Raw genomic sequence first — 19,381 nt, forward strand, 5'->3', positions numbered from 1 at the left:
CTGTGCAAGGTTTTTATTAGTTACCTAATTATCATTTCTTAATTAATCCTCTTCAATTTGGCGCAAAGAGCTCAATTTGAAACAGTAATGAGATATTTCTATTTGAATGAATATTTATCAAATTTTAGATATACTTTGGTAATTGCATGGGCCTCCTTTTTTCGGAGAATAAAGTCCATATGTTAATTCAAAGGGTAAAACCAGGGTACACTTCCTTTTAAACTATTAAATCATCCTAGGTTTGAAGAATATTCTGCAGTGTGATAGCTTGCCTTGTAATTCAATTTACTTCTTCCTGTCATGAAAGAGCTCAAGATCATTAGCCTTAACGTTCGAAATAACTTAACTAATTCATTAAAATTTCATCCACCGTAACGTGAGCAATCGATATCACTTGCTTGGACACAGCAACAGTTTATCTTACCAAGCCGTCGGAACACACCCAGTGACAAAAAGAACACTCTTTAACACGAGACTATGCACGTCTCACGCCCAAATTTCCCTCTTCTGAAACAATTTCATGTTTAAAAATAATTGGTTCGCTTATCCTACGACTCTCACGGCTCAAAAAGCGGGCAGTGCATGGACTTCCGTAACCTCCTGTTAATTAGGGAACCATGAAAAGAATCATAACAACCCCGCCCCGACTACATCTTTAACGTAATCACGAACGGGGAAATTCCTGGGCGGAACCGTCCATGAAAACGGTGCCCGACGCGCAACCTGGGAATGAATAGCGCATTACGGAGAGAGCTACATCTCTCGCGGACATTCGAGCGGACCATATAAGCGAGCCGGTGTTTATATATTATCTTTTTAATGAAAACACACCGAGAAAGGCAGTTGGACTGACTGAGTTGGAGGAAGGGGAAAGAGAGGACACAGGGTTGGTGGTACCGGGGAAGGAAGGAAGGGGATGGGTGGAGTGAAAGGGCCAAGTAGAAGCGAGGACGCCCGGAGGGAAAAAGGGCCGAGGAGGACGGAGGGAGGCAAATCGGGAGGGGTAAGAGTGCGGCTGAGAAATCGAAACCAAATGAAAAATGAAGAGCGCAGAGCGAATGCGGGATGAGAACGTGCGGAGAAGAGGGAGAAGTGGGAACCAAGCAAAAAATGGAAAGCGAAGGGAAGAATGTGGAAAGAGAAACGCGAAGTGCGGGGCAAATAGGAAGGAAACGGGAGCGTAAGGTTCTTGCTCGGGAAAACGGAGTAATCCAGATCGGAGGAGGGGAGCGAGCAGGACGGGAAAGACAGATGCCCCGAACGAGGGTGGTTTGAATGACGGGAGTGTGTTTAGGCGGTGATTTTGACCAAGAGTAGACGGCCGGATCTGAACAGAATCCAGATAGACCCGTGGGTTTGCCGTCTTACACGAAGAAGGCTATGAGATCGATTATTTTCTATTCTTGGTCTGCTGTCGATACAGACGATCTCCTCTTGTTGGATTATGGAGTCTTCGCGTTGGTTTTACGGTGTTGCGATATCAGACCTCGATCTATTTTAGGACTTTTTAATAGACTGTCGAATGCTTTTCCATCTCTTCTACCCCCTTCTTACTTGTCTCCATGTCAGACTCTGGCACAAATATCTAACCGAATCCCAACGCATTACATCACAAATTACGCTTCACCGAGATTCGACGCTTTTCTGTTCTTTTTCCGATAGTTTCATGACCCGAGTACCGTAGAATCAATGTATTCAACTAAGCAATTTTCTATCTTCTGTCTTTTTTTCATTTCAAAACGACAGAAACTCAATTTAAAAACTGAAATTCGCAGTATATCTATGGCAAGCTTCGATTTCTTTCCTACAGCGCGTTTCCGTAAACCTTGTTTTGCTAAAATTTGCCGTAACATTACCACTTCTTTCCCTAGAGATAAAATATGTTTGGGAAAACGCTAAAAACCTCAATTTCCCCGTATTTCCTGATATAACTACCACTATTTTGCTGTTACCACCTCCTGGGAAGAAGGATAATAGTAGGAAAGTAAGAGACGGGAGAATGACGTAAAAAAGACGGATTTTTAAGTGTAAAAGGAACGGAAAAAAAACAAAAATGCCCCTTGTAACAGTTTTATGTACCACGGAAAGGTGAAGCGGTGGCCAAGCGATCCCGCAGTTTGTCCGTTCTCGAGGCATAGTTGAGGATGCCCTGGGAATTTTGGATTTTGTGAAGGAGAGTAAGTTGGCTCGGCCCCGCAATAGGAAACGGAGAGCGTTCACTGCCTCGGAAGGAGAAAGAGGTGAGGTGGAGAGAGTGCCCGTTGTTCTGAGGAGGAAAACGCGCTCTCAGAATGACGGACATTTACAAAGGTCGGGAGAGAGGGTGCAAAGAGGATGGTGCGATGGGATGACAGTTGCCACTTTGGGAGAAGGATTTGTGGGTAGATAGAGCTATATCGTATCCTGCAGGTCGTAACGTGGGCGTCTTATAGGTGGTGTTTAAACACCAAGCCTTAACATAAGATATAATAATGAGCGTGTTTTCTTACGTCCGTGATAGGGATAGACATTAAAAACAAGTTTCATTTTATAAAATATTTTTGGTTTCGTAAACTAGGTTTTGTTATGACCCTATGTTGATGGGAAAAAATGAATTGTTAACATTTTCAAATTGTCAATGTCAATCTCTTACTGATAATATCCATTTTTTTTAGCTTCATAAGGGAAATATTCCAATACCGATTCATGGTGTGTTGTTTTACTCGACCTTTTGATCCCGTGGTGAACTCAACTTCACTCTAACATTATAAATGTCTGCCCTGGCCAGCTGCCTATAGCAATTATACGTCGGTTTGAAATAGTTTCAGATGCAGAATAAGGGATTGGATAGGAAATAAGTTGTTTGGAGTTACTTGGCGTTCGACTGAAATGGTTCACCTTTAAAAACATGTTATAATAAACCTGGGGTTAAATAAAAATAATGAAGATGTGCATAGTGTTCATTTCAAACAAATTATATTTATTTGAAAATAAGCAACAACTATCTCGAACCAATTCATCTCTTTAATATTAATTTTAGGTAAAATTCAAAGGTTTTATTTATTGTTAAAATAACGTTCATGTGGCGAAAGTAAATTTTATTGAGTAATCAGAAAAATAGAACTGCAGGCAAACTGAACGTCAGTAGCCCACACTAGAAATTTTGCACTCAAAGAAATAAAAAGAAAGACGTTTCATACGACCAATGTTTTGTTCTTAGCATCCTAGAATCCCTACCCGATTCAGCCACCAATATATTGGTGAGAACTCAAGAATCCGCGTATATATTAGCTTTCCGATCTTTCAAAATTCCATCCCTTAACCGCCATCTTTAATTTCTCTCCCAGCATTCCCTGCACATCCCCTCCCCCGCCCAGACCCCTTACTACTCTCCAACAAATTTTCAGTCTTATTTGAAGAAGGCCTCGGAGTAGGCCGAAAGCTTAAACAATTTACAATGTGAGTGTCCTTTTAAGTGTTACTATTTTATTTGTGTTCCATTGTGCCGTCCATATATATATATATATATATATATATATATATATATATATATATATATATATATATATATATATATATATAACCATAAACACAGTAATCAACCCGAATGTCGGTTTGGTAGATGATGGTAGAGTTCACCCAGTACTAAGCCCTACGGCGTGTGAAAATTTACAAATCAGGGTAGGGGTGCCCAGGGGCCAGTTCCTTTCCCTGTACCGGTTATGGTTTCCCAGGAAGATCTGGTACCCGAAAAATCACATAGCTTGGGTGGAGCTGCAGGTGCCCACAGACTTGCCCAGGAATCGAACCCGGGACCCTCCAGTCAGCAGTCCAACGCTCTACCCACTGGACTACCGCGACCCTTATATATATATATATATATATATATATATATATATATATAGTATATATATTAGTATATATATATATACATATATACATATATACTTCCCCACCTCTCCTGTGTTCGTACTTTGTGTTCCAATCCCTTTTCATTATATCTATTTTCATGTGAATATATATCTTCGAAATAGAACGCTCTTCGGTGACGCACAAATATATAAAAACACAGATTTAGATTTTTTAAACAAAGAAACACAAAGAAATGACATTCACATATATGGTTTTGATGTTTCAACGTGATGACCGTCATCATCAAATACATAAATTCACATGAGAGAGAAGGAGATATGTAGTCTATAATAGATTTCGGATTACACATCTAATTCCATGTGAATGAATATTTGTTCGCCATATGGTGGGATTCCGAGTATGAATGCATATATATATATATATATATATATATATATATATATATATATATATATATATATATATATATATACACACACACGTATATATGTGTGTGTGTGTATACATATATATACATACATATATTCTCATCAGAGAGAAGGAAATAGGTAGTGTTTAATAGATTTTGGTTAGTATAAAAGATAATGCCACTGGGGTTTTACGGGTGCTCAAGGAGTCCGTCACGGGGCCCGTCATTCTCTTCATTAACTCAATGACTCATTAATTAACTCATTGATTTGAATACACCAAACGCGGGGAAGAACCGAGTTGAGGGGAAAAATCGAATCGGGTGGAGCGATTATTGAGGGGTACAAGAGTAGGAGCTCGATGGCAGTTTTGGGGGTGGTGGAGGGGAACTGTGAAGAAGGGAGCTAGCGGGTCTTGTTTATTTCCACTTGTTCTCGACTTCTCCCTTCCTCAGTTTCTCCTCCACGAAGAACAGTACATTCGTTACGGTTGAAGAGAAAGTATGGAAAAGACGGGAGGACGGTGCGGGAGGGGGTTAAGGGGAAGGGATTTGTCTACGACGCCAGGGTACGGGGCCTCCTCTCCCTATTCCTCACTTCCCTCACAGTACAGCGATTCCACTCAGGCGCCCGTCACCGCGCTACCTACTCTCACCCCCTCCACCTGATCCTCCCCCACCCAAAGGGCAACCCCTTTCCCTCTCTCATCCCCCTATCCCCTGCTCACTCCATTTGACAGCCGCCCGTACGCCAATCCAATTCCCACCCCCGGAGACCAAACCCCCCCTTGACCATTCATCTCACGGCCCCTCCTCCTCGCCCTCCGCCGCCTCCGAGCCACCCACGCACAAAATATCTCGCCTCTTCCCCCTCAGCATCTGAGGGCTTTTCCTCCGATTCACCCATTCGTGCCACTCCAGACCCCTGTGCCCCCGGGGCTATTTCTCCGTCCTCATCCCAGGACCCCCTTCCTGCCAGAAGCCGTGACCTCCGTTCGTTGTCCTCCTATGTGTCCTGTTCTGTTTTTCTCGCCCTCTCCATTCTCAATCCTCTCACTCAAAACCTCCCCTTGTAATCTCATTTAATTCCTCCGCATTGTCCCTCTGACGCTTGGGTATCCCAGTTTCGCGTCCCTTTTATTTAATTCTTCCTCAAGCCTCCATATTTAATTGTGGCCCCCTTTTTGGTTGGTCCTTGAATGCTTGGTCCTCAAGGCCAATGAGTTCCTTTCCCTCGCCAGCTAACAGGAAAATTTTTTCTCGACCCTTCGATCTCACCCCTCGAAAGAGAGGGAGAAAGAAAAAAAGAAATAACTTCCCCCTCGTCTGCCACGATTCCAAATCCATCTGAACTCAGCATCAAACCGATCCCTTCTTGGGACGCCGACGCGGTGATGATTTTAAGGAGGAAACCTCCCTCCTGTAGGGGTGAGTGTGGGTGTTTGGTAGGAGTAAGAGGAAGGTAAGCAAATAGAGATCGAATCCGTGTCTCAAGATGGGTAGGCTTGGTTGCCTGTCGGAGGAACAGAATGAGAGATAAAGATTGTTTATCGAGGGATCCGTTCTCGTAGTCACCAGGCCTCAATGGCTTGTCAGTGCCGTGAGATGGTATGAAGAAGAATACTCTGATAAAGGTTCTATGCTTAGGGAAAGAGAGAGTAGTGAGAGCTAATGGATTGACGTAAACGGAAATGATGATGCTCTTAAAACTTTGAGTTTTCTCGTGGGATAGTCTTTTAAACTTCATGAGAATACATGTCCGGCAGGTTGCAATTGAATTATTGGTTACTTCTTGAAAAATAGTGATTTTAATCCTGGATCATTCTCTATTCAAAGCTAACTGATTTACCTCCATAAGAATTCCCTCGCGGTATTTTTGTTCATTTTCCACCATAAAGTTGTATCTTGGATTTCCTCTTGTAGTTCTGTCTTTTATTTAATATTCCATTTTCGAGGTTACGGTTCCATATCTCTCGCGGTGTATCTTAATATCTTTTTGGCAACTTTCGTATCGTGTTTTTTTAATCCTCTCTGCTTTTCTGCTCACCAATTTGCAATCCTGTTCACCTCTCAGAATGTCCACTCATATGATTTTCAGCAATCGTTTTTAATTCCGTTCATCCAAAACTTGTTCTTTGTTAAGTTATACATTGGAATTGTAATAGTTTTCGGCCTTAAGTATGAATTAGTAAGAGATAAAAACGAAAGAGAGTTACATTTGATTACTATTTAATCTTATATATCCCAGAGTGACGGGGCAATGATCTTTTAATTTATAATTGAGACTTTCACGAATGCAATAGGAATAATCGTCTACCAATATTTGATGTGCATTCAATGTGAAAGACTAAAGGATTTTTAAACGATCAGATATCAAAGGGTACAAGATATCAACCGATATCTGCAGCACAAATTTGAAAGTAATTTCTCTTTGAATTATTCCCCGCAATTTTCAATCGTGACCCACTATTTTCCCATATACACGTAGAAGATACGTATCCCTCCGCATTTTAATTTGATCAATACCTTCCTTTTCCAAACATACCACCATTTTATCAAAGTCTACGAAAATTCGTTTTTACGAATACTAGCTAAAGGTTTGAAACTATTGATGATATTGCTGACGAATTGATCATCATAATTTATGCCATTTCAACAAAACTGAAAACCTTAAACAGGCCAGGTACAATGTAGTTTTAGGTGTTTTTTTGCTTTGCCTCCAGAATTTCTCGGGGCATGGTGCTGATGTAATTTAGGTGTGGCGTAAGAGTTTAAAAGTTGGGTAACGGCAATTGGTGGTAGGGAAAAGGTGGCTAACCTCCACCTTTCATCACAACTCCCCAAAATTTCGCAGAGCCCATCCCTGGTCTCTCATTTACCCCTTCAACTTGTAGGAAGGGTGGACCTGGTCCCACTCTCCTCACCAACACCCTCCCTCTCTCTCCCTCCCCAGCACCGACCAGGCCTCCCTACCCGACAGCGTCTCCCCATCGCCGGGACAATCAAAGAGCATCTACCAGAGAAGGGTAACGAGAGATGGTGACTTTGAGCGGCGAGGTGGGAGAGAGAGAGAGAGAAAGCGAGACGGGGGTGGAGGAGAGAAGGGACCTCGGGGAAGGGGGTGTGAGAGGCCGGAGGAGATTGCGGGACCGAGAAGCGAAATGCTCCATGAGGAGCTGGGGGAGGACTGTTGGACGGACCATGGGGGCGAGAAAGGGCGAGGGGTGCTTACATATTTGATGTGGAGGGAGGATGAGAGGGGATAAGGGGTTTCGAAAAGCGTCGCTCCCCCTTAGGAGGTAAAGAGGGGAGATGTTCACGGGAGTTGAGAAAGGGAACTGCGGGAGCGGCAATGTGTCGAGACTTTTTTAAATGAGTTTGAAAAGGGGCGTCTGACTGGAGTTGTCCCTCTCAACTCCTCTGTCTCTCTCAACCCCCCCCCTCTTTCGTCCTCTGTACCCTTTACCGTACGGGAAAGCGGCTGCATGGATTCGATTCCAGTCGAAATGCGGTGTGTGACCGAGGAATAAATACTATTTTCGCCAATTAATGCGGAAATTAACTTCCTGCAACCCATTCCTTATTTCACTAATTCTTTTGGGCACATAATTGAGCCACAACGGTGGACGTTTTATTCGTGAATAGAAGGCCGATGAGAGATTTTCTGAGGATGTTGCATGCTCGAAAGCTCGAGGTCATATAATACGCACATATTTCTTTAAAAGAGATAGGGCAATACAAAATGCAAGTTTTATATGACATACTGCGCAAATATTCAGCAGAGTGGTGTGAAATCGGACTTTTTCAGAATGGAAAATGACGTCGAAGCATGGATTCTGTTCTTAATCCGCGAGAGTGTAATGATTCAGACCACTGCCGTCATCTCCAATCCCTTGCACTACCTTCAAAGAAACCAACTCCTTTCAAACATTCCTTTCTTTCCTATCTTCGTCAGCAGCGCCATTCTATTGTAAAGATTTCCCCCCTGAGGGAATGAGGATTCCTATCCGCTCTCCGTGAACGAGAGACGTCCTGCTCTCCTAAGCATGGATGAAGGCGAGACGCAGACCTGTTGCGGAAGGAACTGCATCAGTCAATATAAATTGTGAATCTTCTGTGAATCTCCTAAATGTGAACATTCCATATTCTTTGAGATTGTATCAATATCACAACTGTAAATGTGTAAATAGATGCAAGATCCAAGTGAAATATCTTTCATAAAAGAAAAATCCATCAAAAAATCCCGCATCAATTCTCTGTTATATCAAGACGTTAACCTAATCTCATGCCAACAGGTGTTGAATCTTTCACTCATTCATTTGTGCACATAAATAAATAAATATATATATATATATATATATATATATGCATGCCTGTGTGAGTGATGCAACACTTGCTGACATGAGATTAGGTTTACGTCTTGATATAGAGGAGGATGCACACAATAACACACACATGCATAAATACATTACCAAAAACAACAATCCATCCAATTGCATGTTAAACAGTTACTCAGTGGATAAGATGTATCAATATATCTAACAAAATATTTTAACAATAATTAGTTCTATTGCTTCTCCATTGCTTTCACGGCACTGTTGATCAATGAAATTTACCCTTTGAATATTTAGTCTCCATGAGTGACAAGTATGTTTCATTTTTATCCCAAACGAGTTCTAAAAATTTTTCCTATTCAAAATTAGAACTAAATTTAGCTTTCCCAACAGCCAAGAAAAATTTACAACGGAGTAAAAAATATGTATTACGCTCAAGTCCTCATAATTTTAGACGATTGCGCATGTACATTATAAAGTTTTTCATGCTTAATCAGTGCAGCGCAGGCGGGGTAGAATTTTAATTGGGAGAATGTCTAGTTTTGGACGGGCTGAGTTTTATGTGAGTAATAATATTAAAATGTATGCAAACACTCATTCATTCACCTCGGGCATATAAATAGACTTCCTGCCACCAATTTTAATGCCGTCAAAACCAAATTCTGAAACAGGAAACGCTAGTGCACCAGATTTGTCATAATACTCGTATATTTCACGGAAAATCATCATCGCCTTGTTGTTTTCAGTATATCATTTTTCGTCCCGACAGCCGCTCCACTCATTGATTTTAATGTTCTTAACCGCGTGCGTATAACGCTCTCTTCTTATCACCTTGGATGGAACTAGGTGATCGCAGTCTAATTGTGATCGGCACAAGTGAGAAAAACCTTTCCTTTCGTGGCAGCGTGCCAATCTCCGTCTATACTGTTTTTGGGATTCTTTCATTTTCCATGAAATAATAGTATTCATATAGTCAGAGGAGATTTACAAACGTCAGTTAGAACCGTTGGGCAGGATATAAATTGGACGTGGCTCGGGACATACTGATGAAACCTACAGTCACCGCTAAAAATATTCAACCAATGGACAATTTCATGGATCAATCTCAACACGATGTGCAAATATCGCAGCAACCCCGAGTCAGCGCCTATTTTTTCATAAATATTACTTGGGGTTATAATAATTCACTCGGTATCGCCAGAAAATTTGAGAGCCCTGAACCTTTATAGAAGTCTTCCTGCTCACTTCGTTGAATCCCCAAGCCCCCGACCTAATTTCTCCAACATACCCGCCACGCTTACTCTCTTCTTGCAGCAATTTTCAGCAAATCTAGTGAATTTTCTCTTAGACGTATCCAATTCTTTAATTAATGTTTTTTCATCATGGATCTCAAATACTTGCTGCGTATTCCAAATGTGGCCAAACTTAAGTTGAGAGACACATCTCTCTCACTTTTGCGTTACGTTTTCCTGCAACCTTTCTTGTGAAACATACAGGCTGTAGCTCATCGAAGGCTGCCCTGCATGTTATTCAGAAGGGTATGCCCCAAAGACAAATTTTAGGCCATGGTAACGCCCAAGTATTTTACTAATTCTGTGGTGCTTAATTCGATCCCATCTATTTTATAACTTACTTCGTGCTCCTCTTTTCTTTTATTCCGAAACCTCAGTGCTCTTTATTTTCTCATATTCAATTTTAACCCCATTCTTCATACGAGCCACTACGATTACTGGCTCGAATCGGTGGAAAGTAGCCCGAAGTCAACTGATGTCCTCGTTCCTCCCAAAATTCTGTGAAATATACTATGACCATGATATATTATGTTAAACACTACCGGCGAATGCATTAATTCCTCCATTTTCTATGTCCCATCCCTACCTCCAAATTGACAGTCTCTCCGCTTTATCCTCCGGTAGATGGCGGGAGGAGGCGGCGGCGGGCAGCAGGGGGAACCCAAGTGGCAGAAAGATGCGGCGGATCAGAATTTCGACTACATGTTCAAACTGCTCATCATCGGGAACAGCAGCGTGGGAAAGACTTCATTCCTCTTCCGCTATGCCGACGATTCCTTCACGTCCGCATTCGTCTCAACCGTCGGCATCGACTTCAAAGTGAAGACTGTCTTCCGACACGACAAGAGAGTCAAACTGCAAATCTGGGTGAGCTATGAAAAAATAAAACCCATCATAACCTGTTATTATGTCACATGATCCTTCAGTTGCTGTACCTTCCGCCTCTTCACCCTCTTTTTTTTAATCAAATTGAAATTTTCCTTTTCCTGTGTACGTTAAATATTCTTCATTCCACGCATTACGTGTTGCAAATAGATTTTATAACAAGATTCATTGAATTTAAATTAATCAATAATGGAAAGTTAATACAAATTTGTGACGTTTTCGTAAGGAAACCCGAACATGGCAGTATCGGCCTTAGTGGCGCTATTGATCACAGACACTTGCACGAAAAAAAATGCTCATGCGCATCTTATTAGGCAAAAATTCTGTAAAGATCCAGATTTATTTTCTGTAAGCAAAGACCTCTTTCTTAAGATTATTTTTAGTAAAATTATAATTTATGTAAGGTGCATAGACAGCTAAGGTCATTGGGCATCTTCACTTAATTCAAACTAGTAAAGGAAATTTCATTATTAATTATATTCTGCATTCAAAACGTTTATGATCTGCTTTTCATAGTCATCTTATCATTTTATGCCATCCAATATCTAAAACAATCATTTTATCCAAATAAGTTATAATTGAGACAAATTATTTGCTCCCCGGGTAAATTTCAAGTTTATTTCAATTATTGAAATGAGTTTTCCTCGCATCACTAACAGCGGAAAGTTTTCGTTATTAGTAGTTGTGCAAAAAGATATGCATGACCATTTTCACTTAAATAATTTTTTTTCAGATGCTGGCCTTGTTCGGTATTTTGAGCTTGTGAAATAGCTAAGCTTAATTGGGAATGAGCTGCATTATGCGAAATACACCAACGCTACGTTGTTTACGAACAGAAACTTTTTAAAACATTTATGCAGCAGCTAGATACGAAGGTTTAAACGAGATTTTTCCTGATTTCGACCAAGGAATCACACAATCATTAGTAATTATATAACTCAATCGATAACTATAATTATTTTAATACTTTTTCCGGAAAAACTTTGACAAATGTTGCTAATTCCTTAGGTAACATTTATAAAGATTGAGCTGTAATGACACCACACTCCTTCCCTACAATTGCGCTCACCATGCTGGTCAAGCGATCAACAGTCTCGTCAGAAATGACAGGGGTAGTTATCTCAAAGTAGCAACGAGTTGTGACGTCAGCACTACGTGTTTGACCCGGATATTCCGGACCCTTATCGTCAAGCCACGGGTTTTGCCACATTCCGCTGAAACAAATTTTTGAAAAATCGATATCCGAAAAATGACTCCCACACATTCAAATGCCATTAACCATGGTGACCATTTTGGAAGCACATCTCGATCCATGGTAAGGAAAATTCATCGATTAGTGCTCTCCCCTCGGTCCACTGTTTGATACTGATACGCAATTTACGACATTTAAACCACGAGCCGATATTGAAACTGGATTATCGTACTGCCCTACTTCCAGTCCTTTTCACTCAAAATCATGAACTCCATGACCCCTGTGGGTTTTTGAGTTTGGGTACTCTTGTTTTTCACAATATATTTGTGGTAGTATCCCACGAAATGCAGCAACCTTAACCCTCGCTCTGCATGGATTGTAATATTACGTCATATTCTCTACAATTTATACTAGAACTTAATGGACATGATTTGGTCAAAGGAACAATTATTGTTCGTTGATCAAAAGAGCATTTTTATTAAATATTAATAAACCAGAAATCTAATCAATAATCGTTAAACATTAAAGTAATCAAAGTTACATCTCAATAGATGTCAAGGATAAATTAGTCCACAATTGAGGCAAGCTACATAAAATAGACATTTTAACCACTGATTTTGCCTTCAGAGGAGGCCATTAAACAGTAATATTTGCTACATTGTTGCTTGATTACATTATTTTTATTTTTCCATTCCTTTTGCGTAAACATTTCTCTTTTTCATTCCCTCCATCTTCATCCACTCTATTTTCCCCGCCAGATTTCAATTGGAAGACTTAGACCAGAGACAATACTTAAAGCAATTTTTATTCTTTTCGAGCTTATTGAATCCATTTCTTATAATGATGCCAATTCAGGGCACTTTTTCGTCGCTTCACAGATCCGGAATATCTTCCGAGAGCCCTTTTTTTCGAACCTGTCGTTAAAAAACCTGTTTGCTTAACCCTTTTATGATTCACGTTTCCCGTCCTTCTTGAAAAACACAACCTTCTAACGATATTCCGATACACTAATTAAATAAATAGCTTGCAAAATTCACAGTATGAAATAATTTGCTCGCTAACTGAAATTCGCAGACTTCGTTATTGCCCTGCACTATCAATGGTTTTATCGTCCTATAACGAGTCATTATCGAAACATGTTGTTACGTCATCTCAAAAATGTTGGTATTTTATGAAAACATATCGTTATTTTTGCTAATTATCATTCAATAAAGTATACTATATATTAGATTATCTTGGTGAGTAATTAGGAGCAGATCAGTTTGGCTTAAATAAAGGGCAGGGGTACGCACCGTATGTTAGGAAAATAAGTTTGATTTCTCACACAACTAAGACAGTACTTAAGATCATTAATAAAATAAAAGATCAGTTAGGGTCTAGGAAGAGGAGAGATACGCTTGATACCAAATCACTCATGAGGTCACTGGTTAAAATAAAGAATTTGGCAAGGATGATTTTTTTCTTCCAAGAATTTCGAGAAAGGGTTCAACGAAGTATATTGGGGAAAACGAATTATTGTATCGCAGAAGAGGGGAGCTGGCTGGAGGGATAACAGACTTATCCCCAAGCTTTTAGACTGAAACTGAACATACCTGGGTGGGTAGCGGATGAGTTAGAATGGGCAGTGTTAGATAGAGGAGTAAGACCCCACTAACACTCGTGTATTCAACGCATCCGCGAAGAAAATGGTAATAGAGGTGTGGGAGTGGCTGAAATGACTTAAGCAAGGCATGAGTGCTAGTAGAGAACCTAATAAATCAATTCGATTTGGAGGGATCACGACTTAGTAAACCAGACAATCAAGGGATGACAGATATTACTGAGAATCATTATGATAGGCTTGGGATGAGAATCGATCGGAAAAAAACGAAGGAAATAATTTTATCGCGAAATAAGAATGCTAAATAAACATTGAAGTCGGGAGTATAAACTAGAGCAATTACAGGTAGAACAGTTCACTCACGGTGGAAGTTTTTTTGAGAACAAATCAAAGTTGTAAGATCATTAAAAAATAATTGAGCTAGGTAACGAAGTTTTGTACCAAGAGGAGGGAGCTGATGAAGGCAGTGACAAACAGTGAGTAACAAAGGTTAGTGAAAGACTTGAATATGGAGCGAAGTATTGTACGGTGCGGAAACTTCGTCCTTGAGCCGTTTAAATTGACGTAGACTGGAGGCTTTAGCTATGTTAGTGTAAAGAGAATGAAAAGAGTGAAATGGAGAAAAAGGAAAACAAACATAGAAAAATAGATCTAAGGGAGGGGAAGAGGCTCTTCGAAAGATTTTGAAGACGCTGGAAAAGTGGATGCAGGGAATATTAAGTCGTATTTTAAGCCACAATTTTCCTAAGAAATGAAAATTGGACTTTCCAAATGAAAATCTCCATACTATGATGACCCTAGCTACATATCGCTATGAAGTCCGTATTCAAACCCCTAATTTGGTCTCATTTATTAATGCTTTCAAATATTGCGTAATGATAGTTATCCTTTAATATGATATATTACTTGTATTACCAACGTAATAATCTACAAAGTTTTAGTGCAATCCAAAATTCAATTTCAAATACCATCTTTAACTCTCTTATGGGAAGCACAGTGCCATATTGAATAAGTTATAACTTTCATAAAAATTTGCTTCCCGGATAAATCTTAAGTTCATTTGGATTTATCATGTTAATCAACTGGTTCAGGATCAGTAGAGGAAGCACAGTTTATAATTCTGAAAAGCAATTTTTAGACGTGTATACGCTAATTGCCGTGAGCGCAATGAGTATGAAATTGATGAACCTTAAGAACACTAAAACATTGAAAGGCAATTCTATATATTAACTCTGCGGTAGATTATCTGTGCTTTAACTTCCAGTTAGGGGCCCTGCAACTGTCTATTTTCCTATAAGTACTATCTACTTAGCGTGTCGTTTTCTCCTAAAAGCACGTTCATTTGTCTTTTCAGGGTGATTGCTGAAGTTAACCAAAGACTGCAAAGTTTAACCAGAGGGAAAAATTCTTTTATATAAATTTTCACTTCATATTTACGTTACCTTTATCACAAATATGAACTGGAATAGACAGGCTTAAGAATAACTGTTCCCTACATTTTACACTTCCATTTACAGAATTTATCTCAGTTCGAGGGAAAGCAAACCAAATTATTAACTTCTCCGTATTCCATTCCAAAAATTTGATTTCCAATTTTCGAATTTCCGAAACTTTCGATTGACAAAATCTAAAATAAAATTGTTCCCTCATAATTTAACAGGAAAAATTTCGTAGGCATTAATATGAGCAGAAAAAACAAACTGAGACCTTATACAACAAATATTCAAGGTACAGAAGGTACAAAACTATGTAGCCAACACGTCTATAAGCACTCGTTTCAGTTTTGTACCTTCTTGGCTGTCATATTATTAAATATATTGATATATTTTTCTAATCCGTAAATCTATTTGAGTAGCTTTTAAAGGATATGGCCTACGCTTATTTTATTCCACAAATACATATTTCCATTATTTAAAATATTTTGAACGACTGAATTCCTTTAAACGCTATGAAAAAGTTACACCTTTAACTTTACCAGCAAGGAATTGATCCAAGTAAGATTCGAGCTGATTTGATTTATATTTGTTAACAGGAGAAAATTTCATGGGAAACTTCAACGCCGCTTAAAAACATTAATTATGATTATTTACTATTGTTTGATGCTTCTAGTTTAAATTTTGGTGCGTCAATATTATTCTTAACGTGGGTAACACGTTTGAAGTCACTCTCGTAAAAAGAAAGAAATGACGAGTGTTACCATATTTCAGATTTCGTTACGTCAAAATCCAAGAGTAAGAAAAAGACGATATATAGGTTATTTTAAGGCCGAAGCTGTTTCATTTTCTTCCATATTTCCTCAGCAGTAAACAAAATTACTATTTTCATGCTCATTTATTTTGACATTAAATACCACCATAGCTGCAACATTTCTCTACAAACAATAGAGCTAAGTACCCTCCTAATTTTCTGTCATTTAAATAGGAGAAAATGATAGTGCCACCTCCTCTACTCGATCATAAATGATAATAATACAGTTAATAAATCCAAATTATTATTCTCTGTCACCACAAAGTAGTTTGAAATTGACCACGATTCATCAGAAAGATCAATTGGGGGCTGTTTACTATTCAAATCTTATGATAAACCTGTTGACTTCCGTTCGCAAATAACAAATAATGAACTTTTTCCCATAGTTTGTAAACTTTTAGCCGGTTTAAGGGCTCAGCATGATCACTTGTTGATTTTCCCACCAGTGGACGAAGAGAAGGAATAGCTAGAGCCCTGGAGGGACCTGATAATAAACCCATGAATCGCTTCTTTTTTGGATGTTTTGGAGCCACGTCACTTGCAGTATTTGAATTTCTAGTTAAAATGGCTTTCAAATACAGAATAATCTTTCATAAGGAGCTATCAAGATGAAGTTGTCAAGAACTACCATAAACAGGTTTCATGGCGTGTAATGCAGACAAACTTTGCGGCACTATTACATTGACGTCACCATCAGGAAATATATGGATTAGCCTTTTCCCAGCCTCTTTGATTCGCAACGTAAATTTCACTGGCGATATATATCGAAGAAACATTTAAGTTTCGTTCAGACCTTGCGGCAAGTGGACCGACAATTTTCATGAACCTCTCTTCGTTCCGTCAGAACGGGTTTCCCATTACTTAAGAAGGGAGAGGTTTACTTCCACAAGCGTTAACACATACAAGCATTGTAATTACTTATGGTATATTTTAAGCAACGATATTATTAAAAAGCGATACATCATAAATGCAAAATAAAATATTTTCTTTTACTTTGAATGTAAGATCACCGAGGACAACAGCTAATCTCACTTCAGTATTTTACGTTATTAAAAATTAACCAATTGTGGTGAGTTGAGGTGGAATACTTAAATAAAAAATAGGTACCTACCTTGTAATTATTCCATGTGAAAGTAATTTTCCTACTTTTTCACGCTACAGCACAGGTTTTCGGAACAAAAGGTGTTTGAAGGAATTTCTAGGGAGTTGTTTATTTGAAAAACAAAAGCGAAGAGTAATTCTAAAGCGCGTAACTAAGGTCGGCTATCCAGCTATACGTCACGGCTCGCCAGTTAATGATAACGCGTGGAAAAAGATCTTACAATCCTAAAACAAGATTCCATCGCTCAACGAGAAGTATCCATCCGTGAACATACACCTTTTCATTTTAAGTGGGTAAGCGATGGGATGGCCGTTCCACCAATAAGGGAAAGAGAATAAATCAGTCTTCAACTTAACGTCAACTGAGTGGGTCACGGTTTAGCTCGAGTCGCACCACGTCACTCATTCATATGTAAACTCACCTCTCGTAAATGGACTCGTTCACAATATCTCATATATCTTGTTCAAGAAATTTTGACTGAATCTTATTGAAGAGGGAAACATCAAACAACATTTTGCAAGCTCTTTCAAATGAAATCATATTTTAAACTTAGGTAGCTGGCTATATGAAAAGAAAATATTTTTAAGATTTTAATTCTATCTCATGTAATAAAAATTGGCAATCAGAACACGAGAAGCAGCAAAAGAATGACACAGATGAAAAATATAGAAGGTTGTTTTACCTGTTACCTTATCTTGGTAAAGCATCTTCAGGTAGCAATTGAAATCCTTCCTCCCTATTATAAGTATTGATTTCTTGTTGCTCTAACATGATTCTTCTGTGTTGACACGGGATTTTCTCTCATAAATCTTCTGGGTTGACATTTTCTCTCATAAATCTGGGTTAACATTTCATTATGCAAAGGTACAGAATATCTAGGAAAACGAATCACTTTTTGAATGGATAAATAAATTGTTTTTTTAATACACATTTACATCGATACCGAGGAGGATACTCAGTAAGTAAATATTGGCTGTAAAGGTATTAATTAGATCCATGAGCATGAAGAATGTTTACTCAATTGATATGTAATCGTTACTATTCGAGCTTGTACTTAAGAGCTGTAATCAATGCTTAGCGAACAACCTGAACTTTTGGTGCGCTTGACAGAAACAAAACCTTGCCAAAGTTTTTGCATCTCATTATTTTTCCAGATATCCCTCTGTAGTGCCGTAAGAGCGAGGGAAGAATTCTATTGAAATCAGAGCTCAATTTTGATCGTTCGCTGTGTTCACTAAGCATTGATTACAGCACTTAAGAACCAGCTCGAATAGTAAAGATTACATATCAATTGAGTAAAAAGTCTTCATGCTCATGGATCTAATTAATATCTTTACAGCCAATATTTACTTACTGAGTCTCCTCATCTGTATCGATGTAAATGAGTATTAAAAAAAGAAAATTTATTTATCCATTCAAAAAGTGATTCGTTTTTCTAGATATTCTGTACCCTTGCATAATGATATCAAACTCATTTATCACAAATTAATATTATATGGAGCTCACCCACTTGCAAAACAAATTATAATATGTCAAAATCAATATTAAGGATGATTAAAATCAGTCTCAGACTGGTTAATTAGGTCGTGTTGTAAAATTAACGCCACAATATTCAAGTGCTTTCATGGCCAGTTTCTGTATACTTGAAATTATTCATCTTAAAGAGTGATACAAATTTTCAATAAGTTAGTATCTCAGTATTACTGAGACTCTACAGAGTTATGCTTTTCTTAAATGGAAACAATTATCATCGCACATTATTAGCTAAGCAAGACTAATAATAACGAAATAGCATTCATATTTCACTCGAATATAATTCATAAATAAATAATAAAGCATCCTAAATATGACCCTAAATCTTCGCTCTGAACATTAAATTCATAAATAAAGTCGAATAACGTATTAAAAGGGAAAATATTGTGCAATATGTTTTTGAATAACGCAGAACTGACAAGAATAATTTTTAAAGGTTTCATTTTGTAACACCATGAAATCTATCACCTTAAAATCTTCATACTGCTTGCAATTAGACTGCTGGCGGGAAAAATTTTAATGTTTTCATTTTCTACCAAACATTATTGTCTTCGTTTGCATATACCATGAACGGTAAAACTCTGTGAGAATGGAATATGATTGATGAAGGTAAAAATTAGTGATGCGATGGATAAGCACATAACTGTCCGGCGTGAAAAAATAAATAGTCACATAAAAACTTATTAATATTTCTTTTTGCCGTTATATAATGTTTTTTGCAAGCAATCAGAAAGAGTGGCGTTCCGGATTCCACGGCCATTGAACTGATGTTGTGGATTGAGGAGCGGCGAAAGGTCATGGATCAATACGGGAATACCCCCGTGAGAGTATCTAAAAACTTACTTTGATAATTAAATTTGCGTAGAATTATTAAATAATTATTTTCACAGAAAACACACTCAGGTAGTATATATGGAATGAGTCAATTATTCGAAATA

General features: G+C 38.6%; 1 protein-coding gene across 1 annotated transcript in view; it reads left to right on the forward strand.

The window, feature by feature from the left end:
- The window catches only part of Rab3 (RAS oncogene family member Rab3), a 209,261-nt gene that overhangs the window by 167,087 nt on the left and 22,793 nt on the right, over positions 1 to 19,381 (forward strand). The window contains exon 2 of the mRNA XM_071588910.1: positions 10,509 to 10,751. Coding sequence (XP_071445011.1) covers positions 10,509 to 10,751 — 243 coding nt within the window. The remainder of the gene's footprint in view (positions 1 to 10,508; positions 10,752 to 19,381) is intronic.

This window comes from Hetaerina americana, unplaced genomic scaffold, assembly GCF_022747635.1.
Source record: "Hetaerina americana unplaced genomic scaffold, ioHetAmer1.1.p SCAF_30, whole genome shotgun sequence".
NCBI lineage: Eukaryota > Metazoa > Arthropoda > Insecta > Odonata > Calopterygidae > Hetaerina > Hetaerina americana.